At 38.1% G+C, this 23,796-nt stretch overlaps 1 protein-coding gene across 2 annotated transcripts in view; it reads right to left on the reverse strand.

The window, feature by feature from the left end:
* Positions 1-23,796, reverse strand: part of ARHGAP15 (Rho GTPase activating protein 15) — a 461,972-nt gene that overhangs the window by 167,745 nt on the left and 270,431 nt on the right. For both annotated transcript variants that reach the window (XM_054044309.1, XM_054044310.1), the window contains exons 9-10: positions 15,250-15,372; positions 4,613-4,711 (exon numbers count right to left, since the gene is read on the reverse strand). In XM_054044309.1, the coding sequence (XP_053900284.1) occupies positions 4,613-4,711; positions 15,250-15,372 (222 nt within the window). The remainder of the gene's footprint in view (positions 1-4,612; positions 4,712-15,249; positions 15,373-23,796) is intronic.

Consider the following 23,796-nt stretch of genomic DNA (forward strand, 5'->3'; position numbering starts at 1 on the left):
GGACAAATTGGAGAAAGTCCAGAGAAGAGCAACAAAAATGATTAAAGATCTAGAAAAAATGACCTATGAGGGAAGACTGAAAAAAATTAGTTTGTTTAGTCTGGAGAAGAGAAGACTGAGATATCAGTTTTCAAGTACATAAAAGGTTGCTACAAGGAGGAGGTAGAAAAATTGTTCTCATTAACCCCTGAGGATAGAACAAGAAGCAATAGGCTAAACTGCAGCAAGCGTGTTTTAGGTTGGACATTAGGAAAAATGTATAATATGGAGATATTCCTATCTCATAGAACTGGAAGGGACCTTGAAAGGTCATTGAGTCCAGTCTCCTGCCTTCACTAGCAGGACCAAGTACTGTCCCTGACAGTTGTTTTTTTTTTTGCCCCAGAGCCCTAAATGGCCCCTCAAGGATTGAACTTACAACTGTGGGTTTAGCAGGCCAATGCTCAAACCACTGAACTATCCCTCCCCCCAGCTTCCTAGCTGTTGGGGTAGTTAAGCACTGGAATAAGTTGCCTAGGGAGGTTGTGGAATCGCCATCATTGGCAATTTTTAAGAGCAGGTTAGACAAACATCTGTCAGGGATGGTCTAGATAATACTTGTCTTGCCATGAGTGCAGGGGACTGGAGTAGATGACTTCTCGAGGTCCCTTCCAGTCCTATGATTTTATGATTCTATGATTCTTCCCACTCGGAGAGAAAGTGGGAGCAAGAGAAGAATTGTGACTCCGTCACTCACAATTTTTCCCTCAGTGTATCCATCAGGTGTACACCAACCTTACTCGAGGCAGAATGTTCAGTTACCATCTAGCCGTAAGGAAATAATAGAAGCTTTCTCTGTAGGGACTACTATACTGGACACCAAGAGTCCACTCTTTCCCCCAGTAAAGCTGGTAGCAAAGGTCCTATTGACTGAAAAGGATCAAGGTTGGGCTCCTCATAATTTTAGGGACAGCATTTCACCAAATATTGAAGAAGGAACAAGTAAAATGGATAGGAAAAAAAATAATGAGCATGCTCCTGAAAACTTTAAGTCAATGGACCACTCATGTAGGGTTTGCAGAACTGGGCCTAATATTTTATTTTAATATTTATGATAAAGTATCTTGACAACCCTGAAATATGGCTCATGAAGAGAGACACTCTGCACCCAGTTCCATTTCCACAGTTAGAAATAGTAAATGAGAGATTACAAAGTTGGAGTTCACAACTTATAAACAAATGCTTGTGAACTAGTTAGAGCTGCATTATGGTCTGAGAAGAGAAGTTTACTGGACACAAAGAACTCCTGTCCTTTCCGTATATATTAAATGACTGGCTAAGAGGCAAACAACATCCAACTGAGTCAGCGGACCAGTCTCTGACCTCAGTTACATCAGTCTGATTCCAGAGTAACTCCATTGATTTAATGGAGGCATTCTGGATACACTTAGTGTAACTAAGATAAAAAACTGGCCAATAGCAAGTTACCTACCCTATGGTGTCAGTGTATTGGAAAATCCTCTTGTGGTTTGACAGTATAATGTGAAACCATAAAGATAATGAAACATACTAGATGGTATGTTTTACTTAGCTCACTATTAGGCTTTCTTTCCTATGTGTGGCCACAATATGCTAAAATTGAAAAACGTAAACAGTGTTTTATTGGGCACAGTATGTGACATATAAGCACCTTCATAACATGATGGTTAAGATGATCTTGTTAACAGCACAGTTGTCCAGCAAAGCATGAATGTCTTATTCTTTCTGTTTCAAATAGGCAACATATAGGGCTGGACTCATAAGATCTGTTTTTTGGATTTTTTTTAAATGAAGTATATAAGCAACATTTCTTGATACAGCACAGTATATAGATTATATATTTTCTAAAAAGAAAAAGTAACTACAAGAGAAAAAAATATTTTCCAAAACAGCGAATGTGCCAGCTGTTCTGAGCATTTAGGCCATCTTACTAAGACTATGAAAGTAAACATAAAGTTTTCATTAAATGTGCCTTTCCCATAATTGGTACATAAGTATTTCCCATGACTCTGCAGTTGAGTGTCTTGGCTGGAGGCATATCTGGCCATTAGGAGGAGGGCTTTAGATCTGTTGAGTCTCAGCCATGCCGGGAGACTTGGCACCTCCACATACTGCTTCCTAATACCAACCCCAGTATAAAATGTCATCAGAAGCTTGCATAAACATTGGACTTAGCTTCACATAAATTACTGCTGTTCTGAGATAGTTTATGCCAGAACTTAGTAAAAACAACACTTAGAGTAAATAGAATATGAGTAAATCCGAGGATCTTAATCCAAGAAAATGATAATAGAAAAATGTATATCAAGTACAAACTCGTAAATACAGCACAATGAAATTTTATCTCATACCACTGAGATTAGTTTTTATTTACATACTGTACTAACTAAAATGATATACTAGCTTACAGTTACAGCAATTATGAAAAAAGCACATGAACCAAAGAACAATAATGCAATGCTTTAAAGGATCAATTGCTCTATAGAAACAGTGACACACATTTTCCTATTAATCCTTATGAATTAATTTGATATCCATACAGATATCTTACATACTTTGGATTTTTCTATTATAATTTAGCATTAACAATGGACACTAGGATAGTGAGAACCTGAAACACACAAATGATTTATACCAGCTTTCTTTTTTCTTTTTAACTTTTAGCTCTCTTTATTTTGTTTGCACAAGAGTGGGGTCTCATTTTGGGGACCATTTACATGGGATACAGGACCAGGTGTCTGGTATAATACAGATACAGGACAGACACCTGTAGGCATATGTAAAATACATATATTTTAATTATTATTTATTCATCAAGAGCCAGTATCATGGTATAAATCTTTGGGTAGGATTTTCCCTAGAATCACAGCAGCCCCCTTTATGTCACTATGGCACGAAAAGGGGTTGTAAAGGGTCTGCTGTGGTTCTAGGGAAAATCCTCAAGTGTAGAAATATGGAGCCAGTGTAAGTAGCCCTATGTCACTCTTCAATCAAGGATTAGAGGTAAGGAAGGGATGGTCAGTGTTGGAGGGTTCATGGCTGGAGTGCTCTGCACTCTGGCTATTTTAAGCTGAAGAACAGCCCATAGGCAGCCTAGGTAAGAATGCCATAAGTTATAGATGCCCTGGGAGGCTTATACTGGGGGGCTGTACTACCCCTCCTCTCCTCCCCCCTGCCCCCGTAGCCTGGATTTTGGGAGGTACAAAGGTGTGTAAAGGCACCTTTGGCCTCCCTCCTCCTGGGTTACTCCCAGGCTACTCAAAACATCTGCAAACACTAGGTGCACCTTTCGTTGAACCTGAGTTGAGATTGGAACACGAAACTAGGCAAGGTTTGGGGTTTTCATAATGCTAATTTTGAAAAATAAAATTGATTTTCTCTCTAATCTCCATTTTTCCCTTTTGCAATCTGCTTCTCTTTTTCTCTCCTCCTCCTCCTCCCCTTGTAAAACTTTCTCACTCCTCCCTTCTATATTTCTCTACCTGTCCCATCCCCTGTCAGATGTCTGTGCTCCTTTCTTCCAAAAACCACTGCTACTATCTCCCCCTGCACGATACCTCCGCTCTGTTATTCTGGCACTTCCTGTCTACCTACCCCTCTGGGAATAACAGTATTTCCAGTGCAGTCCTTTCTACATAATTAAGTCATGAATTTCTAGGAGTTTGAATCTCTAGGCCAATTTCATCGCACCCTTCACATAAACCCAGCTAACAATCATTAAATTAAAATTGCTTTCTCCTACTCTAAAACTGTCTAAAGATCTTTTTTTTTCCGTTGGTTCTCTTTTTTATTCAGATTCTAGACAACAACAGCACTGGGTTGTCCCATCTTTATTTTGAAAACTATCTTTTGCAAGATATACTTTTCCCATGACCCCTGGAACAAGTTGTAAACTTGTAAGAAATGGTGATTAAGCCTCACATTTTTATACAATACATTTTTAGGATTCTGTATCTACTTCCAATGAAAATGACCTTCAATGAGAGAAGAAGAAAGATCAAATATCCTAATTATATTTTATTTTGCTGTCATTATTTATGATGAAAGAAAAACTCTTAAAATACAAATGAAAGTGCATCATAACCTTGGGACAGCACTATAGCTTTGAATAACATCAATAAAAACAGGAACCCAAATGCAGAAGAGGAAAAAAATGTAAGAGAGACTCTAAAACTACTTACAAGTTAGACTGGCATTTGTTTTGGTTAGGTAACATTGGGGACATACCAAAAAATGTAACGGCATAACAACCACAAGGGATCTTAGTATGAATGTTATGAGACTTCTAGCACTGTAATTACTGACATTTTATGAATGTTTTAGTGTTGGCTTGCACACAAAAAGTTTGCAACTGAATCAAGAATATGTCAAACAGATAATATAGAGACAAAAATTAGCATTAATTTGTTTTATTAATATCTCAATTGTAAAAAAAGAAAAAGAAAAAAGAATCTGTAATAGTTGAGTGAATCACTAAAGTATCATTTGAACTGCATGGCTTCTCTGGCAAGACAAGTGGAGTTCTTAAGTTAGAGCATCAGTTGTAAATATGGCTGCAGGAATGAAAAATAGTGTTGAATATTAAGTTACCCACCTCTTTTTTCAACAGCTTCTATACACCGTTTTACAAAGAGGGGCACTGTGGAATTTTCGTGCTCACACACTAACTGCAAATGGGAGCCAAAAACTTGATCTAAACAGAGTAAAGAAGATAAATATATTAAAACATGATAAACAATAACTAATAAATACATGATTATAATAATGGGCTCTTCGCTTCTTCAAAGGCTTGTGCATTAACCAACTACTCCTGTTTGGTTGTTAGACAGATAAAAGAAGTACCAAAGCCTTCCTGACTCCTGACGGTTTTTATTTTATGCCCCAGTGGGGATACAATTGCTCTTATAAACATAATGTGCTGAAAATTACAGAGAAGACTCAAGCCACAAAATTGTGATTTGTATTTTGAACCGTCTAATGTTAAGGTGTGGGATTTTGGTTCAGTGCAGCATTATGATAAGAGCCTTTCTGAAATCCAGATCTCTGTCTGGTTCAAATTTGAAATATCCAAAAGTAAATCATGATGTCCCTGATCCTGAAAGCTCACACATGAGTAGACCCCTCTACCCACATGGAGCCCCATTGCTCATAATGGAGCTCCATGTTGGTGCATGGATTCGAGTGACATACTAGCTTGTAGAATCAATGCCTAATCCCATCTCTACTGTAATTACTGGTCATAAAATTATCCATCCTTTTAAAAAGTCCAACCACAGTATTTGATTGCATCATTTCCTGCAGCAGTGAATTCTACAAGTTGGGTATATAAGTGGTTGCCCCGAAAAACTTTTCAGTTGCCTGAGATAATCAAATACTGCAGTATTTACAGTGCACCCTAACTATGTCATATGTGAAGTTCAGGAAAGTTTAAGAACCACAATAGTAATGTTAAGTAATTCTAACAGCAACATCTGAAAGCTTTTAAGGGCAACAACTTTACACTAAACAAAGTTATATTTTCTTCTTACATTTGCCTTTTTTATTTGTTGTCCTTGTAAAGAAACTATTTTGATATTTTTTCTTGTCTAGTGTATCTGGGGGATTTAGGAATACACTGTTAGTAGTTATGGCTTTGACTCCCAGTGTCAATTGCACCTCTGTTCCTCTTAGTATTCTTTTTTGTGTGGAAGGCAGTTGGCAAAAACCCATTTTCTGTACTTTTGTATTTAAAATAGATGTACTTTTGATGAGAATAGCAAATAGGCTTCAGTGACTGAACTTGTAAATCATGTTGTTTACATACTGAATTAGAGTTTAACTAGGTAATGCTGCTTTTTAGTTTTTATGCTTTTAAACTTTTGACCGACATAGGATGTTCATCTCGAAACACAGCATAACCAGGTTAAATATCTCAGATTACAAATTAGCTTTATCCACCTCATCTCCACTCTATATTTTTGACAAAGTATGAAAAGAGCACTCAGTAATGGGAATTTTGTCATCTAGAATCAAAATGAATCAAACAGATGAGGAAAATCACTCAATAAGAGCAGTTTAATGTTCAAACAATCTGACTGCATTATCATTATTTACCCAAAGAGACAGTCTCCGCATACCTTTTCAACAGTGTACTACACTTTGAAAATTAGTACAAAGGGCTTTGATAAAACTTCTGTACTTGAGATTTTTTTAGTACAATTTGAAATTTAAGAGAGCACATATAACACACCATATTAACGCTCAGAACACCAAGGATGAGTATAGTCATCCTTAACTTTCTGTACAGCAGTACTAAAGACAAACAAACTCATCTATGGTACCTCAGCTCCTTCCACTCCCACAGAACAGGAGCATTGTCTCGCTCTCCCAAAACTATATCCACACTCACCCAAAATTCAGTTGCACCCCTCCCATAAAGAAGTCCACAACTTGTCCTGCCCTTCTTCAAAGCAGGCCAAAAGCTTCATGTTTGTCATTTGTCTTCAGGGGTGCTGGAACAATTTTTATAGTGGGGGTGCTGAGAGCCATTGAATCAAGCTGTGAACCCTGTATATCATAGAAACCACTTCAAGTCAGGAGGTGCAGTAGCACCCCCAGTGCCCCTAGTTCCAACAGATATGTTTGCCTTACAGGGTCACCAGCTCTTGCCTCCTTTTGTTCAACTCTGACCCTTGCAATATAATTGTCTTTTCTCTGCTTATGGTCATCAGCCTGAGGAACAAGTTGGGAAAGGGGAGCAAGGAAGCAAGGAAAGACATGCTGGGAGTGCAGGCCTGGGCGGGAAAATGGTCCCCAGCACTGAAGAGTCAGAACCAAAACTTGTTTCTGCCAAGAATTCCACTCTGCCATGTCTTCAAATAGCCAGAAAGCCTCCCTTCTCTCTAGGTCAGTGGTTTTCAATATCCCTGGCAAATAGACAGGTCCTGGTGATGTACACATGTTATTATGTATGTATTTTTTAACTATTAATTTCAAATTTTTCAGATAGGAGTACTTAAATTAAAAAAAATCCCAGACCTTCTCATGTAAAAAGGAAACTTTTATCATCTGAGTAATTTTTAGACTTAGATTGTAAACTAAAGCGCAGGCCTCATTTTTTATAAAGCACATTTTTGCACTAGATAATTATTAATAAACATCATTATAATTTTTTTCCCGTGTGCGTCTGTGTATCTGTGTGTTTATTCTCAGAACAGTTTTAGAATGAATTGTGTGTTGGGAAAATATACTGAGAGTTATATAAATAGAATGGATATAATTTATTTTCATTTTTTAATAATTTTGACAGATAATATATGCTTATTTCTATTTTTAAAATAATTGTATCGATTTAAATTTTGAATGTTGCAGGAAATTATGGGAGGGTTAGACAATTATGTAATGACAGTAGACACTGAGATTCAAAAAGTTAAAACTTTATAAACTATTAAAACATAAAAATCAACATCACATGTCAAAATATATGAAGTAAATATCCTTGAATCAACATACCATACCTGATTTTACTATTCATTCACTAGTCCACTTGTAACAAGCCAATTCAAAAGCCTACATCACTGGATTTTGACTGTGATAAGTTTTCAAGCAGCTTTTCTCTTACTTTGCCTATCTGTAAATGTCTATTATTATTGATGGAAATATTTTTCATCCATTTGTATGTGCACGGTGACGTTGCTGATAAAAATGTAATCCTTTCAAGCCAATATATAAACCATCTCAGATACACAGAACCAGATCCTCAAAGGTATTTAGGTGCCTAACTCCAGGAGTCTAAAGCCATAGTTACTAAGAACTAGATTTTCAAAGTGTGCATTTTAAATAGGGAGTTTGGAGCAATGATGTGCAATATTTTACCCCCAAAGTAATAGAACTGGAAATAAGAACTAGGCAGTGACCACCTGTTTCTCCAACTTATTGCAGCCTGCTGAATCTGCTTGCCCTTTGATACAGGAAAACGAGTTCTGGATTTCCTGAGTCAAAATATGAAGGAAGGTCCATTCCAACTCATCCAAATATATGTATTCTGCAGTCTGACACTGCATTTTTTTTACAACCCAAAAGTTCATTGAGTTAGTCAAACTTCTGGGTACACAAGGAATGTCGGGTTGGGGGTCACAGAAATAAATAATATAATAATAAATAATAATGGAGATATCCCATCTCCTAGAACTGGAAGGGACCTTGAAAGGTCATTGAGTCCAGCCCCCTGCCTTCACTAGCAGGACCAAGTACTGATTTTGCCCCAGATTCCCAAGTGGCCCCCTCAAGGATTGAACTCACAACCCTGGGTTTAGCAGGCCAATGCTCAAACCACTGAGCTATCCCTCCCCCCCCTAGAAATACATTCTAGAAGGTTGTGTGCATGTGTGGCAATTACATAGAAGTTAGTGATCTGTTACATGTTTTGGGGTTATGTTTGTGATAAAGAATGGACAGGTTACGTTTTCTTCATGAAACATTTATAGTTTCCGCCACTGGTAATTATGTATACAGAGATTGATGATTAAAATGTTCTAGTACTTCCTCCTTTGACATCTTAATTGTTTTAAAAATTTCAGTGAAGACCTATCAAATTCTTCACATGACATGGAATGTTCTCTGATGCTAATTACATTAAAAAGATGTAAAACTGTATCTCATTTGAGGGGCTAGGGTGTTTGTAAAATGATAGGTCAGAAGTGACAGGGGCAATGGACTGTATTGTCTATAGATAGTCAACATATCAACAACTGAGGAACAATTAATGCTTTACGGTTCAGCAAGTTACCGTAACTACTATAAGTACATCATGTCTGGCATCCAGGAATCTCAAGTTACTTTCACCATTTCCAGTAATAGGAAGCGAAGTGTTTGGGGAAAAAAAACTCATTGGTTTAGTGAATGGTGGTTCGAGCGAGGAACAGAGAAGTCGGATTTCCAGAGGTGAAATCCTGGTTCCACTGATGTCAATGTCAGAACTCCCATAGATTTCAGTGCGGCCAGGATTTCACCTTTGGATTTTATTCTTGAATCTGCAAACTGCTTAACCTCAGTTTATCTACCTATAAAAATGAATATTTACTTACGGTATAGTTAATGTTTTGGAACACACTTAGCACCTATCTAAGAAGGATGACAAAGTATTATTATTGTCTTCAACTGAAGAACCATATAGACAAATGGGGCGACATGAGGCTAGTTGTCACACCACTGTTATAGTTCTAAGCAATGAAAAAGGCTACAGTAAACATTTAAACCAATCTACTTCCTTCTAAAAAGTATTATTTTAGAAAAGCAAGATTATTTAGTGACTGAATATGCAGCTGGAAGCCAAGAACTCCTAAGGTCAAAACCAAGTTCTGCCCCTGACACGGTATGACTTTGATCCAAGTCACTTAATTTCTCTGAGTTTCCATTTCCTTGTCTATAAGGTGGAGATACTAATGCTTACATCACAATATGTATATTCTTATAACTCATATGCTTGTACAATATATTTATTCTTGTACTGTATTTTGAAAACAAGCATGTATACAAGTGCTAAGAATTAATTTTTGTAGGCAACAATTTGATATTTCTTTTCTTTTTTTAACTCACTTATTGAAAAAATAAATTATTGCTCTTTAAAATGTTCTTCTTTAATATCTATTAATATTTTAAATCAGTGTAAGAGAAGAAAGTAACTAGAACATCTTTTCATATAATGAAAACAATAACTGTTCCCAATAGATAAAGGAAGCAAAAGAGGGTTTTGTTTGATTTATCTATATTAGGGCATTTCAGAACTTTTTATGACTTGAAAAAAAAAAAAAAAAGGATGTACACAACACTTCTAACCTCTTGTTATGACAGTTTATGTTTTCTATCCAGCTTATTTAACTCAAATGTCTGGGAAATAGACACAATTACCACCTTATGGAATGCTACTTAAATTTAAATGCTCCCCTCTGAATAGAAACCTACTTCATCTTCTCAAAGTTTATTCCAGCTTCTCAGGAATTATTCCCTCTATAAGCGCCTAAAATTCTCTTCATCATTTAAAATTTTGAACTAATGATTATTCAGAAGTATCCTTTATTGTAACAAAGGAAATTCTCATACAGTGGACTCTGTTCACAAGAACTTGAACAAAGGAGCTGCATACTATGCCTGTATTCAGCTTTAATCATTCACTCTTTCAGCTGTTATCAATTTAAAACCAATGAAACTCCCACACTGAGTCCATTTGAGCAGTCAATTTTAATATTTTGGGCATCTGTAGTTATTCTGAATTGGCTGCAAAAGCAGAACTAACAAGTTAAGCTCTAACCATAAGTCTACATCAGGCTGGTAAACCATGCATCAAACACAGACAGTTAGTCAATACTGTAGAATGAAAAACCAACAAGCATTTTTAAGAAGAGCAATATATTCATAATATGTTTGGCAGTATGGTTTGCATTACACATCCTTGATATCTACGCATTAAACTTTCTATTCAAGATGGTGGTCTCTGTGACAGCGTTGTATGCTGATATGAAATGAGACACCAAAAGGGGATGGCATGGATACTAACAAAATTGTAAGATATAAAATGATAACTACAGCTGCTATTAATTGCTATTAATTGCCCACTGCCAGGAGCCTGACAGACATACTCTTCACACGCAGCTTGTGCAGCCCAAAGTCTGAGCTATTGACTCTAATCTGCAGAAACCAAGAAAATGGGAGACAATACTGCTGTAAAATGAACATTTAAAACAAGATCACAGAGGTCACAGCCCCATTCAGAATGTTACTGCTTAATTATTTTTGGTGTGTATGTATGCAATATGGCCAAGTTCTCACAGAACTCTTACAGTATCTATTTCTTTGATGTTTTTATTCAAATAAAAGCACAAGTACACCGTTGGAAAAAATATTAGTGCCATTGGAAAAATGGAACATCACTGTTCTAATTCTGGAAAAAAGAGTAGGTGGCCTGGTAGTACCATGCCCACAGGTTTTTGGGAAGACAAAGCTTTGAATGAGATGCAGTGCAGTGCATTCCAAAGGCAAATATATGCTGATCTATCCCTGCTACAACTTAATTTGGAGAGTTGGACTGCTAAAAATTTTTATCATAGCCTAAGTTGAGAAATTTAGCTGCTCTCCACCCTCTTAAATGTTGAGGGGAAGATAGCCGTAAAAAGAGGGAAAGAGAGACTGAAATGAGCATCAAAACAGCAATTTTACAATTACTGGGTTTTGGGGGACATTGGAAAAGCAGTTTCTATATATTCAGTATACGTGGAGGGGAGGGTGTGTTGTAGTGGAAGCTGTGTTGAAATTACAGGCCATCACTTAAGTGTGAAGCGATTCCTGGTCCTGCTTGCAGACTCTGAGGCTCTTTAGGGAAGTGTATGATCTGGGTCTTCTGCAGCCAATCTGCAAAGAGCAAGCCTAGTGCAAGGTGGGGTGGGTTGTGCCTCTCTGCCTTAGGGCACACCCTGCTTTCATTCTTTGTGTTTTGGGTTCTTGTGTGTTATCATTCTGAATGCCAAGAAATAAAGTAGTGTTATATTGCAACCTTCCAGCATAATTAAATCATTATGGTCTAGTATTACAAACACTAACGACTCACATTAGGAATGTAATTCATGTATATAGGATCGGGGTCCATATAATTTTAATGGCATTAATTGTTTAAGGTTTCCATAAGAAATTACATCTCTACCTCGATATAACGCTGTCCTCAGGAGCCAAAAAATCTTACCGTGTTATAGGTGAAACCGCGTTATAGCGAACTTGCTTTGCCCCGCCCTCCCCCTCCCCCCGGAACACTGCTTTACCGCGTTATATCAGAATTAGTGTTATATCGGGTCGCGTTATATCGGGGAAGAGGTGTATATACTTCTGCACAGAAGGATATGTAGGCCCAGTTTTTCAAAAGTTATTAGGTGCCTAAAGATACAGCTAGATGCCTAGAGGGGTTTTCAAAAGTGTCTAAATGCCTATGTTCCACTGAGTCTGTCACCTAGGTGCTTCTGAAAATCCCATTAAACGCCTATCTGCATCTTCATGGACCTACATACATTTAAAAATCTGGACCATAGTGACCAAATAATTAGATGACACTGAAAGTAAGTGGGATAGTGCAAAGCAAGAAAAATAACCTTGCACATTTCAGAGTCTGATGAACCTTATATTTAAAATACATGTGCAAATCACATTTCCATGTGAATCTGCCACTCTCCTTCATGCAGTACTTATTTTTCTTTAAAACAAAGTTTTGTTAAGGGTTTAGTGACAATTATATAATTTCCAGATTTTCTAATAACTGTATTGATGGATCAAAGTACCCCAGGAGAAAAAACTACAATTTAATTTTGAAGCATATGTATCCCAAGTTGAGAAATGTGCTGAGTCCTCTGGCCAAGAGTGCACACATCAGTGACACTCAGAGAAGAGGATTGCATTTAAGTGAACTTACCACCTTAAAATGTATTCACTCTTGCCTATAATTTACGTGTTAAATTTATTGGAGTTTTGGTTCCAGTGTGACACACAAAGTAAAAATTCAATACAGATTTGAGAGCTTTCTAGTGCCCCTGGCAAATATGAATGGCACTTGATGAAAAGTGAAGGTTTTCATAGCACCTACAGTGCCACTGCTTTGGTGTAATTATCACCACATGCTTCACAGATATTTATATCAATTCTTCACTAGCCCATAGAACAGCTTTTGTTATAAGTTTGGCACTGTGATACCCTGCAAGGCTACAGATGTACTTTTATTGAAAGTATTAATTATTTTAAGGAATTTATAATTCCGACAGAAGTATTCCCCTCTGAGATTAAAGTTAGTATGTATGTCCTCAGAGTTGGAGGAATTTCTTGTAAAAATTGGTCAACATTCCCCTCCCCCCACCCCCCAAGAATAGGGGAAATAGTTTTGTGATGTTTCTGAAGCCATTTAAATCACCTATAGGGAAAAAAAATAGATGCATTTTAAAACATGAAATTTGTAAGCCCTTTATTTTTAATCTGGATAGTTGCAATTTACTATTTAAAATATTGTAATATAAGCCTAAAAATTAACATTTAAAAGTGGGCTGTGTGTAAGCACTGCAACTGCATTTTCATAACATTATAACAGATTAAGGGATAAACTCCACTGAAGACAATGAAGGAACCTTATCAAATGAGCATTTCACATAGACTTACTGTAGATTGGAATTAAGCCCTGCTAACGAATCCTGATTCATTTGCATGGCCAGAACCTAATCCTAATGAATCTTCTTGGAAGAAAACGAACATGTTTTCTGTACAGTTACATTAGTTTATTATTAAAACTCTGCTAGGGAATGCAGATCCTGACTCTCTATGGCAGAACATAATGCATCTGGGTTTTCCATACGGGAACATCCCAATTAGAACCAGGCTATGTTAGTGAATCAGGAGTCTAATGCAACTATATCTGAAAACAAATGCATCTGGTTTTCCTACAGAGATACATTAGAGGATGGATTTGAGTTATGCTAATGAATCTGGATTTGTTAGTAGGGATCACATCTGATCCCTTTGTAACACCACAGGAGATTCATCAGCTACACTTTATTAAACTGAAAAAAACCACCCTTAAATACAGAAATTAAAAGACTATAAATTACAACACAAGCTTCTGCTCTGATTCTGTAATAACTGAAAAACTAAAATGATGCACTCAAATCCCACCCTCAACCCAAATTGTGCTTTTTAAAGTGGCATCCAAACCCCTTACATATTATACTGAGATACAATAGTTGATTAGGGACAGATTCTGAAAATTAGGCACATAACTGCACACATAAATGTGCATGTGACTAATTTATGTTTGCAAATACCTGATATATTTGTGGGGGAATATTTTCAAAAGTGCCTAAGGGATCTAGAATCACAAGTCTCATTGACTTTCAGTGCAAGTTGTGCTTTTCAATTCTTTAGGCACTTCTAAAAATCTCTCCCAAAATAATCAAGAATTTATGTGCACATGTTTGTGTGTGCCTAACTGTGAAAATCTGCCCCATAATATTTTAGATATTAAGGGTCAGATCCTGAGGTGATCCCAAGCATTGCTCTGTGCACTGTGTGGGGCTGGGTGAAGGCATCTTTCTGCCACCACCTTGATCCTGGACAAAGGTGGTAGGTTTAAACCCTAAAGGTGTTGACTGCTAACTGACTGCTGTTGGCTCAGAATTGCTGGTACCCAAGAGGTGCCAAAGCCTTGTGGCAAAGAACCCATAGCTAGCCAGTTTGCATATATACAGTTATAGTTATATATATATACAGTTGTAGTTTTTGCACATACTAATTGCTGAGTGTTCACATTTTTCAAGCACAGTTCCAGAAGATATTTGATTATATGGTCTTGCTTGACCACTGGTGGTCAGAATACCACCAGTTATAAGATAACAGTACCTACACTTTGGAAAACTGCATTCCTGAGATCAACCAACAAAAGGTAACAATGTTTTTTCTCTCTCTATATATAACTTCTAATATACACTCTCTCTCTCTTTATATATATTTATAATTTTATCTTACAAAGAACTAGATATATGGGTTAGACAATGAAGGTATATAGCAGGGGTTGGCAACCTTTGGCATGCGGCTCGCCAGGGTAAGCACCCTGGCGGGCCAGGCCAGTTTGTTTACCTGCTGCATCTGCAAGTTCGGCCGGTCGCGGCTCCCACTGGCTGCAGTTCGCTGCTCCAGGCTAATGGGGGCTGCAGGAAGCGGCGCGGGTCGAAGGATGTGCTGGCCACGGCTTCCCGCCGCCCCCATTGCCCTGGAGCAGCGAACTGCGACCAGTGGGAGCTGCAATCGGCCGAACCTGCAGAAGCGGCAGGTAAACAAACCGGCCTGGCCCGCCAGGGTGCTTACCCTGGCGAGCCGCGTGCTAAAGGTTGCCGACCCCTGGTGTATAGCAAGCTTCTTTACAATGTAGATGGTGTACAATTGTGTGAAATCTGAGGGTTTCTAGAACATGCACACCAAAATAGCATCAGAAGAAGCCAAGCAATATAGAGATACATTTAACTACATGTTTTTTTAGTCAGAAAAGCTAAACTCTTACAAAACTGAATGAGTTCTTTGATACACAGCAGAAAAAATATCTAGCAAGAAATACCTGAAAAATCCAAATAGTCCTATGCATTTAATTGGTGACAGGGATGAAAATATTGTGAAATAGGAACACTCATTAATGAGCTTTCAGTTTTTAATCAGAAAAATAGATAAGAGAAAACACACCTTTAATAAGTCCTTTTTCTTGCAACGTTTTCAGCGAGGGTCTTCGGTTGATAAACTTCTTTAATCTGCTTTTGACTCGATTTCTGTCATTTGTATCAGAGGCACTGTAGTTCAGTCTGAAAACTGGAGAAATAAGAAAAGAAAATCTACATTTCTAGTAAAGCTACATTTTTAAAACTAGTAGTACTTTGTGCAAATTTTCTTGGAAAACAATGGCCATGTCCACCCTTGAGAAATCACACAGTAGGTCAGCAGTATAGCTGGTGGGATAGTACAAAGAGTTTAATTAATATTTGTGTGAAAAAACATGATGCATTCACTCAGTAGTATTCATGAAGTCATATTATTTATTGCTCATAAATATTTGGATGGCCACCAGTTTACTTGTGAAACGTTCATGAATCCCAAGAGTTTCACATGGATGATTATTCAACTGACCGTTCCAATTGGAAGTGTACTATATGTTATTAGTGGGATACTATTTTTATGAGAAGGGGCGGGTTGACACAGCACTAGTGATGGTCTGAATCCCCTTGCCAAGTCAGATTAGGCATCCCATTATTGTTAATACAATTGTAGAAAGCATGGTTTATTGACAAGAAACATATGCATGATGCATTAATTTATGGAAGAAAAAGTGTTCCAATTCTAAATATTTCATTTTATTATATTTAGGTATTTACTGCACTGAGAAACCTTTGGGCTAAGTTTTCTCGTGGTTTATGCCAGCAAGGTGTGGGACTCACTTCCTGAGAGTCCACAGGAGCAAACCGTGATGATGCAAATCAGCTATAACTTCTTGTCTGCTGGGGTGTTCACAGAGAACTGTCACAGCTCCCTAAATTGGCAATACTGATGGCAAGAGGCACACCCAGGACCTCAAAATATTCCCTACTTCAGCGTTCAGCACATCTCCATGTCTATATTGTTCCATCCTGTGTTTAAAGCAGTGAGTAGGGATTCTGTGTGAGAAAATCTCTGTGCGGATTCCCCAACCTCACACATCCTAAGACATCTGTGGGAGGCCAGAGATATCCATTTTTTGCCCCTCATAAGGCTTTTCCAGTTTCCCTGTGCCTTGGCTCTGGCAGTCCCTAAGTCACCTAGAGGGCTGTGAACCAAAGGTTAAATAGCAAGATGCTGTACAATCTTTTCCAGTAAGATCTCCAGGGCTAACGGGGGATGATATCTGTGTCTTGGCCCACTCAGTCTCCAGCTCATTCCTTTTCATGAACCTTGGACTGCAGAGAGCACCTCCTCACAGAATTGCTCACCAGAAAGGTAGCTGATCCCCAATTCTTCATGGAGAAGAGGAGATCCACAAATTTACCGTTCCCTCGGTGGTCCGCTAAGAGGGATGATTCAGCCCTCCAGTGGCAGGGCTTCTATGGAGCATTCAGGGTCCCTCTCCTTTCATAACTTCTATGGCAGCATGGTTATAGACGTATATATCCTCCCCCCACATGAAATCTCCCCCAAGATGCAGCAGTCCTCACTAGAAGTATCTGAGAAAAATATTATAGAGGGAAATCATGATCTAGATTACGCTGGGTTTTGTAGCAAGCAGTTTCACATTAGTTATAAATAACAGAATGCTAAAAGGTGCACAATTATAAAATAGTGATTATTTAAAGGGTCCTCTTAAAGAACTGTACAAAATCCTGGAATAATGTGGTTTATATTACAATTCTGATTTTAACAGCCAACCTTATAAAACGGTTTATGCTTTGCTGTTGTCAAGGGAGCAAAACTTGCCAAATTGTTCATTTTAAGTAAATATAACCATAACCAATTAAGGAAAGCAATGTTTAAACACATGCCTATGATAATCAGAGCATAGTTTGCTTCTGATTTCACTACTGATTTTAACAGAAGAGTGTTCAATTTTCCCACAGCACTAAAATGACCCCACACATACTTCCACAAACTAGTAATCACACAGGACAAATAAAACAACACTTTATTGGAAAATACACAGCTTGGTACAATAATCCATCATTTATGAAAAATAGACTTCACATTTTTAATGGTAGCATTCTTAGGGTGATGCATCATAGAATATAAAGATTAGTGTTCAATTGATAGTTGACTCTTTTGTTCACTTTATATTTTAGAACTTTTTGTTCAAAGTTAGGCAATCCTTGGCACGGATGTGCTAAAATTCCAAGTCACTCAGCCTTGCTATAAAAAAAATAACAAATGGATGTTTCTAGTACTGCATCTTAAGGGTACTTTGAAACAGTAAAGTGAATTGCATTTAGTTTTCTGACTGTGGGTATGTGGCTTAAGATAATTCTCTCCATAGTAGTTCAATTTTTCTTTCCTTGCTCCCAGGGTGCAGCCTCCCCATTTCAAATGTGGCACAAGTAAAACTACTCAGTTACTTTATGCCTGACACATTTCTCACTCTGCAGGATTCTGAAATACTTATAAATTCTAATTCACATAATGCCTGCTTTCACTTCAGTATTAGCTCTGGCTAGAACGCCAAATTTGTTACGATGATTTAACGGATCCCAATGTAGTTCACATTGAAGAACAGTTAGATAGGGGATCTACAATTCAATGTAGGGGTAAATAATACTTATGCACAGAAAGATGTTTTATTCCAGCTGTGTAGTTTTATACCTGATACAGCAACTATGGTGTTAAAACTACATCTAGAGGTAGGAATCATTATTGTCATAGACACTTTTTGTATATCCCATGTTAGATTATATATAGCATGGAGAAAAACATCAGCAAAGCCAATTTTGATGAGTTTCTTATATTATGCTGGTAAGCACATGCAAGTCACCAGAGGGAAACCTCCCAGAAATTCAAGGGTTTGGATAATATGATCCAGAATTGAGCACTGGCTAGAAATACTCTTGCTGGGATCTTGTTTAGAAATATCTTTTTTTCCTGCCAAACCGCTGCTCTCGTGGTATCCCCATGTAATAATGGCTTTGTTTTATATTTGGAAATGCAAGGAGAGCTAGATGTTGTTTCCAAATGGAAAAATGTAGTTATACAACAGAAAGATTATAACGAACAGTTTTCTATAGTACTTTACTTTTTCAAATTTCAGACTACGGCTGTGACTAGTGAAGATCTTCCATTAATGGAAGTTAGCAAACTCAAACAGATTAACTACCAACTGCATGTAACAACTTGGCCATCTAGCTGTCCATTAGTTAAAATGACTGGCTGCAGTCAGTTTGGAATCCTTGAGTCGTCGTCTTCTTGTTCTGCATCTGCCATCTGTAGAGGCTGTTCTGTTGATTGTTTTTTCTAAGAAACAAACTGTAGATGTCAACAGTTTCTGTTGAACTCCTCATGGTCGTTCTCACTTACATATGATCTGGGTCCTGAATTCTTTTTCTTTATGGCAGCTGGAGTTGTCCATCCTTTTTCTCCAACCAATATGATGAGAACACAATCATCGGGTTCTAGACTTGGCAGTTCTCTAACTAACTGACATCTGTTGTAAAAGTGTTCATAAGCTCTTTTACTCTTTTTATCCAATTTAGCTACTCTCTATGTTTGTCCACTTTGGAGATAGATTATTTTCCAAAGTTGGAACAGAAGTTCTGAGTTGTCTTCCCAACAGGAGTTATGCTGGACTACATCCAGTAGCTGCTGGTGTTGATCTGTAACTCAGAAGAGTGATGAATGGATCTTCCTGCTGTAAGATTTTCTTGGCTGTCTATATAGCTATCTCAGCCTCTCCTTTCACTTGTGGACTGCTAGTAATATGATAAAAATCATATTTCATTACGAATGACTTAAATTCTGCTGCAGTGAATTATGGTCCATTGTCCTTCACTAGTTGTTCTGGAATACCAATGTCAGCAAAAGTGCACTTCAGTTTCTTGATAACACTACAACATGTTAGCTACTTCAAATACACTATATTTCTGTATAACTGGAAAAATAGTCCATTACAACCAGGTAATTATGTCCTCTGAATTGGTATAAATTTGCAGCTAGTCTCTTCCAAGGTCTGTCTGGTAGAGGTGTTTTTACACCGTATTGTTCAGCATCATCTCTGAAGTTGATTTGTACTGGATCTCCTTTCAAAAATCCAATATTATCAAATCCTCCACGGAGTTCCTCCACCTTTCTCACTAAGCCCAGCATGTCTACTGTGCTGCAGTTGAGAAGCTCTTGGCCTTTGATCCTTTGTTCACATGAACTCTGAATGCATAGCTTTGTCTTTCTAAGTTGTTTCTATGGTGAAGTGGCCCATGCAGTTCAAAATACCTGCAGAGCTAGTCAGAGCTGTGTTGTGACTTCAGCTCTGGAATGAATTGAAGGTGATTGTAAGTGCCTCCTGAGATGACTGTGATGGCAGCTACTGAGTTTATTTTAAAGTCAATAGTCTTGCTGTGAATATTCAATTTCAGTCTCCAGGCAGGTTCTATGTCATCACAAATGATAGAATCCAGAAACAATGGCTCTTGATTGTCTTTAATATGAGTCAACTGCCTGACTGCTTTGGTGAGGCAAACAGCTGCAAAATGTCCATATTTCATGCATTCATTACACCATGTGCCTCAGCCTGGACATACATCTTATCTTGGGATGTTACATTTTTCACACTTTGCGCATGTAGACTGGAACTTGTCCCTCTTAGGCATTGTCTACACTATCACTGCAAGCCGATCTAACGTTATGTAACTTAAGTCTCCGTAACTTACATCAACTTAAAGTGGCATCTACACTGCTCTATGTCACTATGTCAACAGGAGACACTCATTGAGGTGGCGTACTGAAGTTGATGGGAGAGCAGTCTCCCATCAACTTTAGTGCGTCTTCACCAGACCCGCTAAACTGATGCCACTTCATTGATGGCAATAGCGCCAATTTAGCTCAATAGTGAAGACAAGCCCTTAGCCTAGGAGTTCTCTCTCCTTCCTTTGGGGTTTTATGATAATGACTTTTAACACTCAAGTTTCTGTTTGTAGCTTCTAAGCTAGTTTCAGATTTTTCAAGTTGCTCCTCCCTTTTGTTCTATTGTTTGACTAATTCTGATGTCTTTGCTATCCGTATAGCTATCTGTATATATGGTTAAATCTCTCTCTGCAACTGTAGATGCTGTGAAAGGTTTTTGTCTGTTAATCCAATAACCAGTCTGTCTGATTTTCTCTCTTTGCATTCCCCAAGTCAGTTTTCAGCCAGTGTTTGCAGAGCTCTTATGAAACAGTCAACATTTCCCCCTCGTTCTTGAATTCTCTGGTGACAGCATGCTTTTTCATAAACCACAGTTCTCTGGGGGTATAAAGTATGCATCAAACAGCCTTTTATAGTAATCTTTGTAACTGTCTTCAGGAAAGTCAAAGGATTTAAACGTATGCTCTGCTTGCTTCCATAGAGCATATATTAAAGAGGATACTGGTATATCTCCACTTTCTTTGTGGAATTTATTTGCAATGTGAAATCTTGCAAAATATTGTTTCCAGTCTGTCCATTGTGAAGGTGTGTCAAAGCTGGAGTTCTCTGGGCTTTGAAGAGTGGCAAGTTGATGAGATCCTGCAACCTTTGTTGCTTTACTCCCTATGTCTGCAAGCTTTATTGCTGTTCCTTCTGTCTTCAACATTAGTTGCTATGTTCCTTCTGTTTCCAATCTTAGTTGCTATGTTTCTTCTGTTTCTATTTTTAGTTTACTCCTGATACCACGGCATGATCTTGCGTACCAGATATGGACTAGTCACAGAGCCTGCTCACACACCAGATATGTTCAGCATAAGATCCTTCAGTGCTCTTCCAGGTATAGCTGAAGCTCTTTTATAAGGTCTTTTATACACAGTGCCACCTAGTGGCTGATCAGTATAATACAGTTTAGCATTCCTTTACACCTCCAACATTCATTATAAATAGGCATTTCACTTGGTACCATTATATTGGCTATTCTGACATATGATGGAACAAATTCTGGAGCACTGTTTAAAGTGCACTATACATACATGCTTCAAAAACAGCATGCTCCAACCAGTAAAGACCCATGCGAGTATCATTGCCCCTCTCTCCCTGCACAGATTATTCCCGCTGGAAACACAAATAGTTTGTGAGAGACGAAAGGGGAATGCACGGTTGTCTGTGCTGGGCCAGGAAAGCTTTACAGAATGTATAGGTGAAAACTACAGAAGGCAAAATATCATTCTAAGTTTTCCCTTGCCAAAAATGAGAGCAGGACACTACATTCCAGCAGCAAAAGGATAAGGAGAGGTTACTCATCTTGTTCAGTAACTAGAGTTCTTTGAGATGTGTGCCCTATATGTGCTCTATTTCAGGGATACCTTTGATCAGAGATTTTCAGTAGCAGTGCCATTTCGGCCCATGCATGCACTCCAGACATCCTCGTGCCCTGTACCAAGGATATTTAGAGCTGTATAAGTGAACCACACTGTTTCTTCTCTACCGTGAAGTTCCATGAAAGGAAACTGAAGCAGAGGCGAAAGAAAACAGATACTGGAGCACCCACAGAGACAACTCCAGTTACTACACAAGGTGAGTAACCTCTCCTTCTTTGAATAGTGTCCCTGTGAGTGATCCACTTTGGTTGACCTCCCACATATATTACCAAAGGGAGCAGAGAACCTGAGAGCAGAATCTAATACTGAAGACAGCGCTGCATTGCCAACTACAGCATCTGATCTAGAGGCATGAATCAAATCACAGTGTTTGGAGAAAATATGTTTTCGAGTCCAGGACACATTATCTGCTATGGCCTTGACAGATTCGGCTCTGGTAAGTGGAAGGAAATGAGTGCAAGCATTCTGACTGCCCTCAATTTTAAAAAGTTGCTATGAAGAAGATGTTGTTGGAGAAGGCCATTTGCTGTGCATGGTGTGTGACACTAGATGTGTTCCCTATCCCCAGACGGATGCATTTGATGTTATAACAATGGTAGGAGGAGGTTGAACGAAAGGGACTCTTGAACAGACTCTGAAGGGTCCTTCTACCAACTGAATGGATCCAGAACCTGATGAAAAACAGACACTTGCTTGTCCAAAATGTGCTTGTTCAGTAGAAAAACTATCCTGAGCCATCCCTGGAAGCATTGAAGATGTAACGTGGCATATTGAGTTATAAAGGTACAAACTGCCATATATCTTAATAATTGGAGACAATTTTTTGCCAAGGTTAGATGACTTAGTTGAACATTTGAAATAAGATTTTTCAAGGTCATGAACCCATCCACAGATAGATGGGCCCTGGCTGACACGGCATCCAGAGACGCTCCTGTGAAATCTATCTGTCGTACTGGGGTCAAAGCAGACTTTTAAAGGTTGAATTGAAGGCTTAAACTGTAGAACAGAGATCTTGTTGTTCGTACTGCAGATAGAACCTCATGGTAAGATCAGCCTGAGCAGCCAATTGTCGAGTTAAGGGAAGACAATTATTCCCAATCAATGCAGGAGGGTGGCTACGACCACCATGATCTTTGAGAATATCCTGAGGGCAGAGGAGAGTATGAATGGAAGCACACAATAATGGAAGTGATCCTGGTGGATTGTAAAATGAAGAAACCTGTTGTGAGAAGGATGAATATGCAGTCTGAAGGTTGAGCATTAGTAATGAATCACTGGAATCTAACCAAAGAATTATACCAGCAAGAGTCACACCATGCTAAATTTCTGTGGTTTCACAGTTATTTAGATGTGTGAGATGTAATATATGCCTCCATCCCATGTTCTTTTTGGGGACCATAAAGTACTTGGAATAGAGACCCTTGCCCCTGTGCTGGACTTGAACTGCTTCTATCCCCTAAGCATAGAAGAGAGGTGACTTCCTGTCTCAGCAAGTGATCACGAAATGGGTCCCTGAAAAGGATGGGGATTAAATGGATTGAATAACTGAGGTTACAACTTTCAAAACCAATTTGCTGGATATCATTCTCTCCCATGCAGGTTGGAAATGAAAAAGACAGTTGTGACACTGGCAGACTAGGTGCCAGCTCATGCCGTGTCTCTTAGGCCCCCACTGTACATTGATGAATGCATAGCGGGAAACCAATCTGGTTCACCTGTGTGTTGATATTATTAAAACAGATTTTAGATTTGTAAAAAAATGTGTTTAATGTTTATGAAATACTTAGAGGATGCTGCATGTAGTAATCTGCATGGGTATCCCATGTTATAAGGTTGTATTGAGCATTTACATTATAAATAGGGCTTTCAAGCAATTAAAAAAATAATCGCGATTAATCTCACTGTTAATAATAAAATACCATTTATTTAAATATTTGTGGATGTTTTCAACATTTTCAAATATATTGATTTCAATTACAACACAGAATACAAAGTGTACAGTGCCCATTTTATATTTATTTTTTATTACAAATATTTATGCTGTAAAAAAAAAGAAATAGTATTTTTCAATTCACCTACAAGTACTGTAGTACAATCTCCTTATCATGAAATATGAACTTACAAATGTAGACTTATGTACAAAAAATAATTGCATTCCAAAATAAAATAATGCAAAACTTTAGAGCCTACAAGGCCACTCAGTACTACTTATTGTTCAGCCAGTCACTCAGACAAACAAGTTATTTTACAT

Source organism: Malaclemys terrapin, chromosome 11 (genome assembly GCF_027887155.1).
Source record: "Malaclemys terrapin pileata isolate rMalTer1 chromosome 11, rMalTer1.hap1, whole genome shotgun sequence".
Taxonomy (NCBI): domain Eukaryota; kingdom Metazoa; phylum Chordata; order Testudines; family Emydidae; genus Malaclemys; species Malaclemys terrapin.